Source organism: Hakea prostrata, chromosome 4 (genome assembly GCF_041222555.1).
Source record: "Hakea prostrata isolate BN-2017 chromosome 4, UWA_Hpros_2, whole genome shotgun sequence".
NCBI lineage: Eukaryota > Viridiplantae > Streptophyta > Magnoliopsida > Proteales > Proteaceae > Hakea > Hakea prostrata.
In genome coordinates, this window is record NC_142603.1 from 13,167,087 (window position 1) to 13,185,515 (window position 18,429).

The following is an 18,429-nucleotide window of genomic DNA, read 5'->3' on the forward strand; positions in this document are numbered from 1 at the left end:
TAATATCAATATCATTAATTTTTTACAGGCAAAAAGTGGAAGGGTAATATAGCTTGGAGAATTCATTTCATCATCTCTTAGCTATTCCACTGATGTTAGATTTGTACATACACTTAGACAAGGAAAACTTTGCAGCTGATGCTCTTGCTTCTTATGCAGCAAGATATCAATGTAATCTTTATTTTGATCATAAATCCATTTCTCATTACCAGATGGATTATTAGTCCCCAGAATGGTAAATAACATTGAAGCAGGGGTTACCTTCCTGTTTTTGTGGATTAAGCCATCCTTAGACCCCAGATATAGAAGCAAGTGGTTATGAAAACAGACACAAACCAATTCAAATCCTTGCTGTCCAACATATCAAAGAACTGGAGCATAAAAGCTGCAGTCAGGTTCTCAGTACGCAAACCTAGCGGACCAGCCACCCTCATCATGCTTGACCCAGGCACAGAAAATAAACAAATGCCACCCAGTTTCTTGATCAGAATCATAAAAAGAACACTGTTCATCCGCATTCACCCAGTTTGACATGCTCATTTTAAGGGGCAGTCCATTAGGAACAATCTTGTACCTTTGAAGCAGTTGAGTTCCAGAAAAATTTCCACCATATAGAGAGATAAGGCCTCAGGTAAACTTTAGGTATAAGCTGAGAATAGGCCCTTTTTTTATAAATAAAATAAAAACTATGGCCAAAGATTGAAAGAATAAGCTGTTCAAGATGTGATGAATAACCAAGAGTCCGGGGCAGAGGAAACAGGGATCTAGACACAAAGTGAATAAGAAGCGCAATAGAGCATCAGTGTTCAAACGAGAGGAAGGAAAAATAAAATCAACCATCCAACAATCGTATACACCTGAAAATCAGCAGGAATCATCCTATCATGAACTCCATGCCAGAAACCCAAGGATCGTGGGCAACCAACACCACCATAGGCTTCAAGTCACTGACAAAGAACCTTGTTTGAAACAGAGAAGAATTAGGGAAGTACTTGCATTTTTTCAGAATTCAACCCTCCAATGAGAGTCCGGATTACCTCCCTATTGGGAAAAAAACATTTGCTCTCCCTGACATTTTTTTACCACAAAATAGAGTAAGTCCCATTTTTAAAATTTTTATTATTATTTAAATATGAGTCCCACAGCAATTTTATGGTGAAGAAAATCGGGAGAGCAATCGGGGAGCTGATCTGGACTCTACAATGACTAAGGTTGATTCATCACTCACCGGTGACAACTTAATAAGGAGTGTATTTTTATGAGAAGCTGCTCTGAACTACACATAGTGGCGGGGCAAAAAAAATTTATAAATAAAAATCTCAGTGGATCTGTGAGCCTCACTCCCTATTGTGTGGTTCAAAAGTATCAGCAAAACACATTGTTCAGGGAGTTGATTCAGACTCTCTTTCATCTATATCCACTGAGGGGTGTCAATTTTGAACTGGGATCGGTAACAAGATTAGAATTGTCTCACCAACAACCAGAATTAGCTCACCCAGTCCCCAAAAAGGAAAAGAGATTATGATGTGGAGCAACATTCTAGGATTTAATATCTCGTTAATGTGTGTTTTTTTGGGATAAAACTTTTAGTTTAAAACTTCACAAATAAACAAAAGCTTTCATATTAGAGCTAACTATAGTTAGCGAAGTGTACCTATAGGGGTGTCAATTTATAGTTCAAACCGTTAAAACCCAACTGCACTGGCCCATTATAGCCCGAACCGGCCCAAACCGAACCTTAATGGGCCGTAATTGGGCTGAGGGTTGTGGAGCCCACATCAACCCGAAACCGAACCGCAACTTGTTATAACCCTTTTTGTAATTTTACATTAAATAATATTTGAATCATTGTATTACCATTAGGTAGTTGGTATAGACAACAATTTAAAAAAATTAAGCATAAATTCAAAGATCAAATAGTCATTTAACTACTTAATATCTAGGTTCTTGATTTTTATAGAATGGGTAGATTTTTTTTTAATGAAAATTGACCAATAGCAACTTCGTTTTCCATATAATTTTCGCTTTTGTTGTTGGATGCTCAATTGTTTTTTCTTGTTTTTATTTTCTTACACACCATAAACCGTTAGTCAAACTCGAATCTAAACCGTTAGCCCAAACCGTTAGCCAGCCCGAATCCAAACCGCACCAAACCGAAACCAGCCCGAAACAGTTATTTTGCTAATGGGCCGTGTTTGGATTAGGTGTTTTTCAGCCCGAAACCGTTAAGCCCAATCCGAAACATCCCCAACCGCACCGTTGACACCCCTATGTACCTAGCTCTGTGGGGGAGCGAAACACTTGTTATCAGTATGTTTGCTCGCCCTTGTTATCAGTATGTTTGAGAAAAACCACTGTAGCATAGGGTTATCCAACCGTAATGTATGGAATAATTAATAGCAAAGATTAAGCAAGTTAGATTGATCAAAGTGCTTAATTTGCAGACCTAGGGGTCTAGCTGCCCAGAGTCGCCTTGGTCTACTCGCTATTAGTAAATAGATGTTGAGTTGATCCTGTTTCATCACCATATAACACACAAGAAGGCTGAACTGGTGGTGTCCATTGGAGAGTCTCCTTGTTAAGTTGCATACCCTATGAGGATATAATTAAGGCGAATCGTAAGTTGGTTTGAGTGAACTTGGTTAAAAAAATAAACAAATAACTTCTTTAACCTGATTTTATGGCTGAAAAATGTAAGAAGAACAGTTTTTTTTTCCTGTCAGAGAGACGATCCAGAGTCTCTCTTTAAGCCTAGTTGGTTGGAGAATAGTTTTTTTCGAGATCCCACTACCCAAAAAGGTTAAAGATAAGTGGAGGAATCGTTTGGAATCATCAGGTCATCCACCCTTTATTCTGGGCAGCCTTTATTCGAAGTTATCTAGCTCTTCCTCGATTCCCTTCCAGCAAAATTGGGTCATTGATATCTTCCAATGGCAGTTAGCAACCAGTCTCATGTCGATATATCTACAGTTAGTTGGAATAAAGATGAAGAGTTTAGAGCTGCTCCTGCTCTATAAAAGCCCACTTCTCCCTCTCTTTAGATCCATCACTTCTCTCTTACCGTACCATTTAGAGTTCGATACCAGAAAAACTAAACCCACAAAACCATGCCTATAGATCACGGCCCTTCTCCCTCGACGAAGGACAAGGAGATCGAGTGTTTTATGAAAAAAATTGACAAAGATGGTGACGCTCGTATAAGCCAGCAAGAGCTCAAAGCATTTTTGAAGAAACATGGGGGTTGGTTTACCAAATTGCTCGCTGGTACGAAAGCCAATGGTGCCATGAAAGCTAATGACTTCGATAAGAATGACTACATAGATAGACCAGACGAGATCATTGCTCTCATCAAGCAAGCAAAAGCGATGGGAATTGTAGTAAGTGGCTGATGACCTTCCATCTTGCATAAGACATGGGTTAGTTGAACTAAGAAAGGGAAAGCTAGCTAGCTTTGTAGTAGTCTTGTGCTCTTGTTATGGTAGATAGGAATGATACTACTTGTACCCATATGGGCAGGGAAGTGACTAGCTGTAAGTGTGCTTGGGTCCTAGCTCCTCTGTAACCTTTGAAAAATTATTATGGTTCGATGCTTTTTCTGGTTTTATGAGACTTAAAGAGTCTAAGTAGATCGATGTCACCACGGCCATACATGTGTGAGAGTAGCTCCCTTTGATAAGAACACTAGGTGCATGTCAAGGCCATTCTTATCTAATAAGAAAAACAGGTCTTTGAGAAAGCCAATGGCCGGCAAAGACATCCAGTGCAAAAGAACTTTGCTGGTTAAGTGAGAAAAAGAAAATTATGGAAAAATAAAGAATTGCAGGGTATATTGCACCGGATTCACATCCTCCGTAATTCCTTTTCGTGCAATTCCCTGTAATTCCCTCTCAAGGTTGTGCCACGTGGCATTAAGTAATCCAACGGTCATCAATTGTAAACCCACCCATGTATTCCTCTCTCCTCTCTCTTCTCCAAATTCACCTCAAAATTCACAAAGCCCTGAATCCTCTGCAATGTTTTCGTTTCTAGTCCCTATCAACAATGGAATGACATTTTATCTGTGACGACGGATACTGTGATGGTAATTGATAAGAATATAATTTCTTCATTCTTATTTTCAAGTAGATCTTTAAGGCTTGAGCAGACGATGTTTAGATGAGCATTATGGTTTTCCTATCAATGATCCAACCGACTACCATGGTTTTCTTATATTTCTTGTGCTACTACCTACTAGGAAGCATTAGCACCAATTTCGAGAAGTTTCTTGCGTTTTCTCCTGGTGTTGGGTTGTTTGAGTTTCCAGATCGAAAGATCAACTTATTTGGACCAAACAGAAGGAAAAAAAAAGAAAAAAAGCCTAATCCAAATCGAATCAGAAAAGAACTGGTTTTGAATTGGTATATTATGATCCTCAACGGAATCAAACAAAATCGAAAACCCATAATCCAAACTCAAATTTTTTGAATGACCATGATATTATCAAGTTGGGCGTTTAAATTGTTTGGTTCGATTCCTGATGCGATCATGCCACCATCAGGTTCTCCCCATTTTCTTAATAACCTTCCTGTGCGCGTTTTATGGGCAGCAAATAGTACAATCTTCATAACTCACAGGCAATTTCAAGGGACGACTTCATGCTCTGTATTCTGAGAATCGTCTGCTCAAGCCAGCCTCAAAGATCTACTTGAAAATAAGAATGAAGAAGTCATATTCTTATCAATTATCATCACAGGTATCCGATGTCACCGATAAAATGTCACACCATTCGTTTACGACGATTAGAAACGAAAACATTGCAGAGGATTCAGGGCTTTCTGAATTTGGGGAAGAGAGAGAGGAGAGAGGAATACATGGGTGGGTTTACAATTGATGACCGTTGGATTACCTAATGCCACGTGGCACAATCTTGAGAGGGAATTACAGGGAATTGCCGGGAAAGAAATTACAGAGGCGTGAATCCATATTGCACCAGGGGTGAAACAAGACCAAGTAGGGTTGGATTTTTACAAAGCCAAACTCAATCCAGAGACATTTTACCTCCTACCCAACCCTACCTCACGACTAAAAAGTCCTAACACCATTTGACACGTGACATGATTCTTACCATTTGAATTGAAAATTTCCTCTCTATATAAGTAAAGAAATTGAACCCCAAAGAAAAACATAAATAATTGTTATGCATAGTATTTCTATCTCTAATACTCGCTTGAAGTTTCAAAAAGACTACCGAATCCAAAAAACCAATTGGTGCATTCCCCCTCCCCCGGACCATTTATTGATTCCACCACTTAAACTTGTCTATAATTTGAGGAATAAGATACAATCTCTCAATTATTTAAACTAGAGAGCAAAACTTCATGCACTGTAAACTTTTAAAGGTCATAAAAAAATAAAAAAAATAAAAGGTGATATTCTCTCAATATATAATCTAAAGCAAAAAGAAAAGCATCATTCGCTTGATTTTTGTTCTGAGGAAAAAGTTATTCTTATTTTAGGGTTATTATTTGCAAAACGAGCATAACTAGAAGATTGCTTACGACAGCTGATTATGTCATAAATTGATGCAATATACTCCTTTCAACAATTTGATTCTTTCTTCTTAATGACGATGGAATTTAATGATCCTTCATGTACACGAGTGTAAAAGAATGAATGGATGTGAAGCATTCATGTCACACACCAATGATTTCATCAACATATCTCATGTATATCAACCAACCAACATCTATATATGTGAAGAATCACTGCACTCAACTTGCCATGCTTTTTAGCTTGGGTTTTACTCTTTGACTCTTTAATGTGTAAGATCTTCAGGAGTTTCAGTTAAATAAATAAAACTTTAATTTTCCCAAAAAAAAAAAAAAAAAAAATTGCCATCCTCACTGTTGTCTTGCGATTTGAGTGAAATGAAAACCCATATAAATAAAAATGTAGTATTTTATAATAACAAGTCTTTTTCCCTACTAAGTGGAGTTGCTTGTATATATTTTTGCCTTCTAAATAATTAACTTTATTTGAAATCATATTAGATATAAGGCCTAATATGTGTACATCTTTTTTCATCATTCCTCTTAAGGTTATCTTAAGTCTAATCCTAGTTTTTATAATTCATTCAATCCAGATTAAATCTCTTCTCCACATAAAAGCGTCTAAACTAAAGGCCTCTGTTGAATGTGTAACTTATCATTTATTTGATTTACTCCTGACCAACTCTAATGTGATCATTTTTTTTGCTTACAAAAGAAGCAAAAGACATCCAAACAGTCAAGATAAGAGGAGGAGGAGGAATAATCGTCTGGAACTGGGTTCTCAACCCCTTTATTCCAAGTTATCTTTTTCGGTCCCAAAAACTGAGCCATTAATTAGTAACTTCCAGTTCAAGACTCTCATGTCTTCATTTATTTAGTTGGAAGAAAGGTGAAGAGGGTCTGAACTGAAGCTCCTGCTCTATAAATTAAAGCCCACTTCACCTTCTCTTTGTATTCATCATCAGCCCTTGCAATAAGAGCTTCTTCTTACTCCCATTTCTCACTCAGGGTTCAACACAACATAACCAAAACCACAAAACCATGACTCTGGGCTGGTCACCCTTCTCAGAAGAGACGTCGAATGAAAAGAGAACTGTCAAAGATGGTAAAGACCCCCAAAAAAAATGGGCTTTGGTGGAGCAGATTTCGTGGTGTCATCGTTGGTTGGATACCAGCAGGTGTTCTCATCAACAGAAAATGACTTCGATCATATTAACTACCATATATATATAGATAAACCGATAAGAAAGAAGCAGGGAATTGTGGTTAATTACTGCTTGATGATCACCCTCCATCACCTTAGTCTACATATAAATGTATTGCTAGTAGCTCCATGTATGGGTTGGCTTGGGTTGGGTTGGGTTGGGTTGGTTAAACCTATAAGAAAGGAATAGCTAGCTAGTCTTGTGTTCTTAGTAATAATGGTAGATTAATTGGAATAATAGTATAAGATATAGTTCTTATATTGTTTTCTACTTTCTAGTAACATTAGATGAAATGTAAAGAGATGTAATATTACTAGTCACACTATTTTTAATGCTCTTAATTCTCTTTTCACATGTTTGGATCTAGAGGTGCAAGTTTGGTATTGATTGCTTGAATTCATATTATCGGTTTGCTTGAGCCTGAATAAGGTGTGGGCTCAAAAATCTTGGACTCGACTTCAGTGCCATGCAATTAATGCACAACACTGTGATGTGAATGGTCGAGATTGAAATCTCAATCAAGATTTTGATCTCGGCGGTCCCTTTCGTAAAAGTGTGAAAACGCACTTTTTGAAAATGGACGGTCGAGATCTCAATCTTGATAGTTCGCAACAAGTGATGCACATTAATTAAACAGCACCTCAGCAAAATCTCAAATTCCTGGCCTTGAAAGATGGGTTTTATCAGGGACTAGAGACCATTGGTATGGTTTTATCCTCAGACCCTATAACTCAACCTAAGCCTATCCTAACTCTGACTCATGACTAAAAAGTCCTAACACCCGTGCCTGACGTTGTCGCACTATAATTGTTCAAAGCGAATCCAATGACTATTTATTATTTATTTATTTTATAGCATCTATTTTAGTAGATTAAAACAAAAATAATAATAATAATAAATCCAAAAGACACAAGGGTATTTTTGTCACAAAATTTATTAAACTAACTATTTCAGTTAAACTAGTCCTTATTTAATCATTTCTTGAAATCACATGGGAGCCATATGCAAAAAGAAACTTAAACTGGACTAAAAGTGACCTCGACCAAACCTCATGGGGTCAAGATGAAAATTACCCTAAAATAAAATATAACATCTGAATGTTTATCGATAGAAATAACTGAAATCAACACACCAATATATGTCTAGAATTACTACCAATAAGAATAATTATATGTACTAATCATATTCAAAATAAACTAAACATTTATTGTTCACGCACAATTCAAAAACCTAATCGACTATATCAAGGAAAGAAGTTACATGCATGTCCTCAAGAAGTATTAGGCACCTCATTCACCATAAATCATTAGTAAGGTAAGGGTTAAAATCAAGGTTGGGTAAGGGCTGGTTCGGCTGGGCCGGCTAGGGCCTCACCCTAAGGACCTAGCTGGCCGAGCTTTGATCTAGGGTTTTCATTTATCAATTACAACGCAACATCTAGATTGAAAGAAACCGACTCGAACCCCATTCAATCTAGCTCAGGGCAGTTCTCAAGGCCAAATGTAAACCCCAATTATACAGGCTAACAAAGGAAAGTGAATTCTACTATACTCTTTTTATCCAATTTAGGAGGAAGGGTATTATTCAGAATAGAAAAATTAAGAGATATACGTATTACATTTAATAGGAGATGGTGCCAAAATAATATACATTGTAAGAAAGTTAGAATTCTCAACCAGAGGTAGATGATTGTGTTATCCTCACACTTTTCTACCACACATTTATGAGTGGAATCCACTCTTGAGCATTATGCATGTGGTAGAAGGTATGTGATGGACACAAGCCTCTATCCGTTGAGGTTAAGAACCCGAACTTGTCTTAAGAGGGTGTGGACATATGACTTTGAAAATGACTTAAAAAAACAAGGGAGAAAAAAATGAAAGAAAAATGGAAATGGATGTTATGTATAATATTTCTCTCTTTTAATACTCGTTTGAATTTTCAAAAAGAGTTGAATCAAAAAAATATGGTAGAAGAAGTCACTATTCCGGAATTTATTTATTTTATAAAAGTGCAAGTAACCAATAATATTGAGTCACGAATTAACTTTTCCTAATAGTTTGAAGCCCACCTAAGGATTTGTAAGTAAAGACTCATATTTCTTTTTTGGTGGAAAGACTTGTTTGTCTTAACTTATTCCTTCTTCATTCGACTACATCTTCAAAGGCAAAACGAATTAAAACTTATTTTTAACGAGCTACGTCTTTATTGTTGACCTCATAGGCTCATACTAATAAAGGGATTATCTTTACCAATTAAACTAACTATATTTATAAAAAGATAATAATCAAGGTTTATACTTTATATTGCCGTTACTCGTTTGGAGAAATATTGAAACGTGTCACTTCAACATCACATCGTTAATAATTTTACTAAAGTAAATAAGGAAAAGTTAATGTCTTAAATTAGTTTAAGGGTAATTTTCATCTGGACCCCCGAGGTTTGACTCAGGTCACTTTTAACCCAAAGAAGATGATATTTTGCATCTGCCTCCCCTGAGGTTTTAAAAAAAATCAATGTAAGGACAAATTAATTTTTTATGACCAAAGTGCTCTTGTATATATTTAAATTTTTATTTTTATGATAATTATAACTTTTTCTTTTAACAATCAAGGGGTTTATTAGATACTAAATTTACAAAATCAGACCCTTGGATGAAATCAAGTGGAAGCCGAAGAATCCTCACTCAAACCCATCAAAGGTGTTGAATCTGTTGATTCACTCGTACATGGTGGGACTAATTTTCTATCCAAGAGAACATCTTCTCCCATAGAATCTGCCTTGACCAGATTATCACCGCCATACTTATTTCTGTTTGCTGAGATCCTTTCGATCTTTGCCTTGAGGTCTTGGATCTTTTTCGCCACTCTGTGAACAGTAACAGTTGCACCTCCAGGTGGACCGGATTTCCCTTTCCCTGTCCCCCCAACCCCCCACCAACCCATCATCGCCTGGACCCGACATACCATTACCCCGCCCCCCCCCCGGATATCGTTCCACCACCACCGCCCCGAGGTCGTACCACCGGAGCCCCCCCCAAATTGTGCCTCCGCCGCCGAACATGCCCCCCGATATCATCCCTCCCCGCCCCCCCCCCGCCCTGGGGGGCCGGAGGGGGCGCATCTCTTGAATTTGTAGTGGTTGATTACAGAGCTCTGTCATTAGTAGAAAAGACTAGAGATTTGATCTTATACATATTCTCAGTTAAGAGTCACTTTACAGCGTTTTGTGTTCGTATTCTTATACAAATCAAAGATCAGAAATGTAATGAATCTGAGTTTTCTCTATTTGTTTACCAGTAGTATAAATTAGATTATTGTGTCTGCAAGCTTGGATGTAAGGAAAAGAGTGAAGATGTTTTTATCAATTCCATGGATGTAAGGAAAAGCAGGGATTTTCTGCTGTATAGAGGCAGGGGAGATCTGGGATTTTCGGCACCATTAAATGAACTCAGCTCAGGAAAGAGAACATCTTCTCCCAAAGAATGCCGCCTTTGCCGACGTTATCACCGCCATACTTATTTTTGTTTGCTGAGATCCTTTCGATCTTTGCCTTGAGGTCTTGAATCTTTTTCCCCACTCTGTGAACAGTAACAGTTGAACCTGGATAAATATCAACAGATTCAACATCTTTGATGGGTTTGAGGGAAGACTCTTGGGCTTCCATCCGGTTTCACCCAAGGGTTTGATTTGTAAATTTAGTATTTAATAATCCCTTGATTGTTAAAAGAAAAAGTTATAATTATCAGAAAAATAAAAATTTAAATATATACAAGGGCACTTTGGTCATAAAAAATTAATTTGTCCTTACATTGATTTTTTTTAAAACCTCATGGGAGGCAGATGCAAAATATCATCTTCTTTGGGTTAAAAGTGACCTGAGTCAAACCTCAGTGGGTCCAGATGAAAATCACCCATAGTTTAAAGCTTTGAATTAAAAACATGATTCAAATGTCTAAATTCCAGTAATGATATAATAACGCGTTCCCATTGCTTCCGTGGGGACACTAGTGGCACTAAAAAAGGTATTTACAAAAAGAAAAAGCACTTAGAAGTGACTCGGTGGGACCCTTGATACAATGGCTCACGCTCAACTCGGAAACCGGTTCCCCGGTGACTAGGACTGCCAGGTGGCAGCGCGGAATCTGGAAAGATCACAACGGGACCGTTCTCTTTGACCTTTCACAACGGAAAATCTAAAACCAGCGACGGATAGTTTGGGCCGCGTTGGATTGTTCTTGGTTTTTTCAGGGCCCTTATGCCTGAACCGACCCGACATAAAATCTGCCCTTCATCTGTCGTGTCAGAGATTGCCGCCAGATTGGCCATCATTATAAGTTCGGATTCCTTCCTGTCAGAACCTGTCCGTTCGGTTCTCATTCCTGCGTTTTTTATTAACTCGCCGAGGAATTCACGGCGGTTTGATTCCCATCCATGGGTTTTCCAGTAGATTTTTATTTGTAACAAAAGGCCAACATTGCGCCACATGTGTTGCATATTACATATGCCCCCGGTAAAAATTGAATTCACAATCTTCTCTACTAAGATGTGAAATTCTCAACCACTCCATTATACTTCTATTGGCGTGATGACAATATTTTTATATTTATTATTTAATTATTTGACTTATTCCCATGGTACGACCGTGCTTGGTGACACCACCGACATGTCGGGCGACATATGTCGACATGTTGGGTGACTTCTTGAAAGGTCGGAAAAAATGAAAAATCCGAAGACAGTTCCAACCTTTGTTCTCCAGTTCAATAACGAAGAGTCGGAGTCCAAAATCCGGCAAGAACAGGTTAAAGAAGAGGCGGTTTCGATTTCGATTTCACCTCTACGATTACCTAAAGGTTGTTTTGATAGTAAAATCGAAAGCAATAGCGGAATATAAGCAGTAATGGTGGTTGTTGTTGCGATTCTATGAAGGCGAGATGAGAGAAATTTTCAAATCTCCCAAAGAAGAAGAAGGCATGGAAGATACTGCCATTTTTGAATGATTTTTTGTGGGATTTTGAAACCGCAGCAGCAGCAGGAGCAAAAACACCAGAGTTGTTCGACGTGGGTTGTGGGCAATGGTTTCACTGGTGTCGATGTTGGCGCAGATGGGTTATGGCTCGTGCTGGACCGTTAGTAGCCTGAACTGGTGCAGGTGGTGTTTTGGCCAAACAGGCCACTCGAGGCGGCGACGATGGTGGTACAGAAGTATAGTAGCCGGAGCGGTGTGGAAACTGGTGGAGGCAAGGTTGGTGCACTGCCACCACGGGCTGTTCATCCTATTCTCCGGCAAAATAGTCGATTGTCGGCGATATAACGCCAATAAATGGTAAAAAATGTGTCACCAAGGGGTTCAATGTCGAACCCCAACGACATGTCGAATAATTGCCGACACACCGTGCTTATACCCTTATGTTTATACCCTTATTATATGACTTCTTAGACACGTGGTACAATACTGACTTTTAGCTGGAGCCAGCATAAAAATCCAAAATACAAACGCGGTCCCTTAACTCAGAGTCTCAGACCGTACTCGGCTTCGTTGACATGCTGACGAACCGCCTGAAACCTGACAAAATAAATAACGAACTATTAAACTACTCTAACTGTATGTCTGTATCATCCTTAAAACCCACGTGCAAAACGCGTCTCTTTAATAATCCATTTTGGAATCCAGATAACTCCTGGTTAAAGACTAAAGAGAGTACTAATACTGACACGTCACACGTGCTATATAATAAATTTCTTTACTGCATTCTCCTGTTTTGCAGACTCGAAAGTAAAGAATGATTCTTACCCCCCAAAAAAAATATATATAAATAAATGATGATTTGATTAATTTCTTGATTACATTATCTTGTACAGTCTCCTTCTCCCTTCAGAAAAAAATGTAGAGAGGTGAAAAATTCAAAAATTGATTGACATAATCTAAGTGAAAATCATGAAGGGTAGTAAGTAAATTGGGAAAAATCAAACGCCGCGGAGGACGGCGGTAAAGTTTCAGTTGAGGTAGGCAATTCGCCGGAGGCGTTCGTCTTCATCGTCCAATTCTGTAAATTGTCTTCTCGAAATCCCAGCATTTCCCATAAATCCCGATCCCTTTTGACGCCGCTTGTGGTTCTAGGTAAATGGTTGTTGTCGTTGTTGTTGTTGTTGTTGTTGTTGTGTAGCTTCTGGTGTTCCTCTGCTGCTACTGGTTTGGGCTCTACCTGGTGTTGCTGTGGAGGCGGAGATTGACTCTGTGGCTCTGAGTTCTGATAATCAGAGAAGCCGAAATTGAGCTTGGCACGGGCACCACGGAATTTAATGGCGGCTTTATCGTAAGCTATTGCAGCTTCTTCAGCAGTATCGAAAGTTCCAAGCCAAACACGAACTGCACGATGTGGGTCTCTAATTTCCGCCGCCCATTTGCCCCATGGTCGCTGTCGAACGCCGCGATAGTTCTTCTTTGTGTTCCTCTTCCGAGTTTTCTTCTGAGGTTGTGATGCGACTCCAAACATACTACAACCCAAGCAGTCATCTATATTGCAGACCACACATTTATCAGGTTCGGGGATTGGCAGATATATACTCTGTTGTTGTTGTTCAAGTTCAGGGCTGGATTGATAGTTGACAGTGGACGAAGAGGTAGCACCAAATGAGTTAATCAACGGTGGCAGATGGGAATGTTGTACAAAATCGTTGCTGTAACTGCAAGCTTCGCCGGAAATGACTTGCTTCAGAGCGGAGACGATGATGGCGGATTCTTGTTCACTGGTGAAAGGTAACGAGAGAGAGAATCGGGAATTTCCGAAGTCCTGTTTGAGTTTTTTCGATGTTGTCGTCGTCGTCTCCACTTCCTTAGTCATCGCTGCTGCTGCTTCTTCTTTGTTTTTGTTCTTGTTCATCAAAAGTGATTTCAGGAGGAAATAAATAGCAAGAAGAGAGAAAAGATGTGAAGTTGTAGTGTTGCGGTGGTCCGAGCCTGAGTTTGGACTGCAAGGGGCTTTTTATAGTCAGAAGCGCGTACTTAGGTGGAAGAGGATGTCTACGTGGCAGCAGGTGGGTCAACACAGTTCAAACACGGGTTTGGGGAAGTCACATGACTTACTATATCGCTTTTAAAGTGGTTTTGTCAAGCACGTGGGAAATGAAACGTGGGACCTGAATAAGTTGGGTCCAGCAATCCCAAGCTCGTCCGAGCACTAGGATTTAATCGCTTACGTCACGTTGAATGTGACACAAACAAAAGGCAAAAAAAGAAGTCTTGGGCCTCTTGGCAAGGTCAATCCCTTTTTCTTTATTTTATTTTATTTTCTTTTAAGGTAACCTCTGCAGTGTCAATCATTCCCATCAAAAGATTCGACTAAGACACTTACATATTAAAAAAATTCCCATAAGAACCCCTTTTTGGCAATTTTCATTTGGATTTCCTGAGTTTGATGATTGTTCAGTTATTTAAAAAAAAAATGATGAAAAATTCATCTTACACCCTTTAGGACTGGCATGGTTAACTTCAACCTCCCCCGGGCCGGCCCGAGGCCGCGGAGGGCGGGCCCCCGCCCCCCCCCGCGCCCCCCTGTCCCCCGCCCCCCCCCCCCCCTCCTCTTTAATAAAAAACCTAACACCTTTTCTTTCCATTTTTTTTCTCTTCTCTTTCTACCAAGGTGTTAAGGAAAATTTGGAAAAAAAATATTCTCCATAATTTAGACACTTTTTCTCTTTTTCAAAATTTTTTTTTCTCATTTGTATCATAGGTTGAAATTTTTTGAAGTACATTCCACTAAATTAAACCCAAGTTTTTGGGTTTACGCCCCGATAAAACACTTGAAACTCTGTGTAAACTCGTTCATATCTGTGATGGGTGTCTCTGCTAGTCGGGTTTGGTTAGTTTTTGCGATTATATCGAAGTTAGAACAAGAGATGTAAAAAAAACATAGAAAATAGAAAATAAAAAGATGGAAAGAGTAATAAACATCTTTCTACCATACACGGAAGCATAGAAAATGATTTGAAGGAAGAAAAATAAATGGGTATGCTTTTATCCTGATCTGGGGGTTTGTTTGTTTTTCTTAATTTGTTGCAATAATTTTTGGGTTTTCATCGGACCCCCGGGTTTGGTCCGGTCCTTAGTCCATTTGTTTCCTTTTCTTGGCCCCTTGTGTTTTATAAATGTTAATAAGCGTTTAATACTTATTTATAATTGGTGCAATCCCTCGTTTTTTTTTTTTTTTTTTCTCTCAATATATTATATATAAATTCGTTCGTTCCCTGCGTTTCGGCTCGTCCGTCGAGAGTTGTCCCTTTGGGTCACCATCTTCCTCTCTCTCTCGTTCTTTTTCTCGCTCTCTCGGGGTCCGCTCTTCGTGTCCTTTCTCTGTTTCGCTTGGTCGTTGCTTTTTTCTTGGGTGGTCTTTGCTTCATTCTTTGTCGCGGGTGTGCTCGGTTCTTTTTTTGTGGGTTATTGATCTGTTCCCTGTCTATTTTCATTTTTTCGGTTTCGCTTTGTTTGCGGTCTTTTTCTTCGGGCTTTTTTTTTCCGTTTTTTCTTCTTCTTTTTGTGGTTCGTGTTGCGTTCCTCTCTTCGTGTCGTTTTTCTTTTGGCTTTGCTTTCTTTTCGTTTTTGTGCTCTTGTTTTGCTTTTTTGGTTGTAGATCCATCGTTTGATTTTTTCTCAAGCCGGTGGTGGCGGTTGGTATCGTGATGCTTTCATCTCGGTCGTCGTTGTTGTTTGTTCCTCTGCTTCCATTTGTGTTTTTAGGGTTTGGAGGTTGTGTTTGCTTCACGTAGGCGTTTTCGCTAGGTTTCCCTTCTCGCTGTTCGTGTTGGCGGCCTTTGTGGGCGACTTCTTCCACGGGGTTCTTTGTCACCAATTTATTATTACGGTTCTCTTGTCCTTATTTAATCATTTATTAAACTCGGGGAGCTTGCGGCTTGGACTGTGCCTGGCCACCTCGGGGTCCGTGTTCCCTTTTTTTAGTGCAGAAGAGTTAGGAGTTGTGGAATCAAACATAGAAAAAATAAAATAAAAAGGTAAAAAGAATAATAAACATAAGAACCCCAAATTCAAATTCATGATGTAGAGGAGTAGTTTGCGTATAAATAAATCATAAGGATGCATAGGAAGTTCAGTGGAGTTGGTTGTTCTGTTGATATTGGCCATTCAAGTTTCTGTATAATTGTATTGGCATTTTGTCTCGAAGAACTTGAGATGACCTAACAATAGAAGATTTGCATTAAAGGATTTACTTCAAGGTTGTAGAAACGGTAATGGAGTTTCTATTAATGTCCATAGTCAAGATGGATTTCAATGACTTGACTTCTTTATGTTCTACTTCCACCATAAACCTGAAGAAAAAAAATAATCAAGGATTGCTTTAAACGAATTTTTTTAGTAATGAGCTTCAAATGAATTTACACATCGTTCCAAATGTAAAAAATGAACCCAAGAAATGGCATTTAATTTAGTAGAATGTGTCTCAAGAAATTCCAACCATAACATCAAAACATAGTAGTTCATTCTGTTAGTGAAACCATTAACCCAATGTTTATTTTTTTTTAATCCTAAAAATAAATTTACCAAAATCTGAGGAGAAAAAAAATGACCATTAGATAGTTAACACGTGTTTTATCTAATCCTATGCTCATTATTCTTCTACCACTTAAGCTATGTTTTTATCACGTGTTTTATCTAATCCTAATCTACCACTTAAGCTATGTTTTCATCCCCTAATCTATTCTCTCTCCTCTGCTTCAATACCCTCTCCACCTTTGGCTCCGTTATCCATCCCCCACCCAAAAAAAATTAAATTATCTTATTGAAATGAAAATTGAAATGAAAGTATAACTGTTCATAATTGACAAAATAGAACATTTGATGAAGAAATGAGTTTGGATCACCTCTCTGTTGGACTATCACATACTACTTTTTTTGACGTTTTTTAACCACAAGTATTTCGTGTGACTCTTGTTTGAACATAATTAAATAATTCAAAGATAAGACCTCTAGCAAATCTCATATGCGTACTGAAAAACATTAGAAGAAAAATGTGTTCTCGTTGACTTTTGGATAAGTCAACAGAAAGTCCTACGTGGAAGAGAATGACAAGGTAAAGAGTCACAAGACAAGAAAGTTGAGAGCTGATCACTCAAGTATGAAAATAATACTCAAGGTCAGGTCAGGGTTAGGGTTAGGGTCAGGGTCCTACAAGAAGAAGACGGCCAGCTTGGTTACATTGCGATTGCGTCCTCTAAGAAGGGTAGTACGAAGGCCCTCTGACTGGTTCGTCAACCTGCTTGTGTCAATCCACCTCTCTAATTATACATATTAAATCCGGGGCCCACTAAATAAATAAGATAATGGTGCACGTGAAAAATTCCAAAACAAAGGACAAGGAGATATTACTTGGAACCATTCACAATGTGGGCCGTCAGATACGATATCGATCCCGACCGAAAATTTCACTTAATGGTGGCTCAGCGCGTTTACGTAAGCAAAAATGCAAAATCGCCTAAAAAGGAATATGACATTTATAGCCAGGCCAGGGTGTACGGTGTACGATGCATCACCACCCGCACCTACTCATACCGTCATACGGCTGCGGGAAACGCCAGCGTGCATTCTCATCTGATTTTTTTTTTTTTCTTCTCTTCCGGTCGCCGCATAAAGCATTCTCATCTGATTCCAACTCTTCATAATAATGAAAAGGTTCTTTTGGTTGTTTCCCTACTCGGATTGGAACTGTTGTGGGGTTACGAGTGTGGATCTCATGGAAAGATTTTTTTGGTTGTATCCCTACACGGATTGGAACTGAAGTTGGAATAGATACACGTGTCGATCATATATCTCTGATGGGATGACCATCTTATAATTACAAATTATGTGAATTTCATAAATAAATATTAAAAAAAATTCTATCACTTTAATCTTGTGGGTTCCTTTATAATTTATAGTCAATAGCTATAAGGACAGCTAGCATTCTGTGCTGTCCGTTAGGGGAGACGATTCGAACTCTTGGGATACCTACATCTCTAGCTATATTCAAGTCGGCTTAAACCCACTTTGAATTAGCCCGATTTTTCAATTTGAAGGGCGGATATTGGGATACAAACTTAACTAAGACACTATTTGATTGCTGGAATAATCGGGAGCCTAAACCAATCACGCATGCAATGTTGTAAAAGGGAGAGAGCAAAAGTGAAAAAACAGAGAGGTCACTGCAGGTTCACTAGTAGGGATAATTAAGTTTAAGGAAGAAGTAAGGAAGGTGTGGATGGTAAAGAGATGACGACAAGAAAAGTGAGTTCATTGCTCACGTAAGAATTGAAGTTGAAACTTGAAAGCGCCGTTTTTCCAGTCCCAACCAAACAAAACAAAACAAAAGGAGGGAGACCCAGTCGCCCAGTCACCCAGTCAGCTTGCTTGCTTGCTTGTGTTTTTGTGCTTTGCTTGCGGCTTTCCTGACTCCTGAGTCCCTGAGCTGACAGGTTGGTGTAGCGAGTTTTCTCGTTGTTGGTGATTAATGGTTTTCCACTTCTCCTTCTCCAGCAGTCCAGCAGCTCTCCAGTTGCATCGAATTCCGTTTTGGGTTTTCTTTTCTAAATAAGATTAACAGATAAACCCGTGGGCGTCAAAATATAAAAACAGGCCGGTTGGTCGGGACAAAGTGACAAACCATCCGTGGTCCACCACGCCAGCAGGTATGGGAAACGCCAGCGTGC

At 38.9% G+C, this 18,429-nt stretch overlaps 1 protein-coding gene across 1 annotated transcript; it reads right to left on the minus strand.

Annotated features, from left to right (window-relative positions):
- Positions 1-12,424: 12,424 nt before the first annotated feature.
- LOC149018006 (uncharacterized) lies at positions 12,425-13,676 on the minus strand. Its single transcript, XM_089154269.1, has one exon. The coding sequence runs from the start codon at positions 13,614-13,616 to the stop codon at positions 12,669-12,671; it is 948 nt and encodes a 315-aa protein (XP_089010395.1). The 5' UTR covers positions 13,617-13,676; the 3' UTR covers positions 12,425-12,668.
- Positions 13,677-18,429: the final 4,753 nt, after the last annotated feature.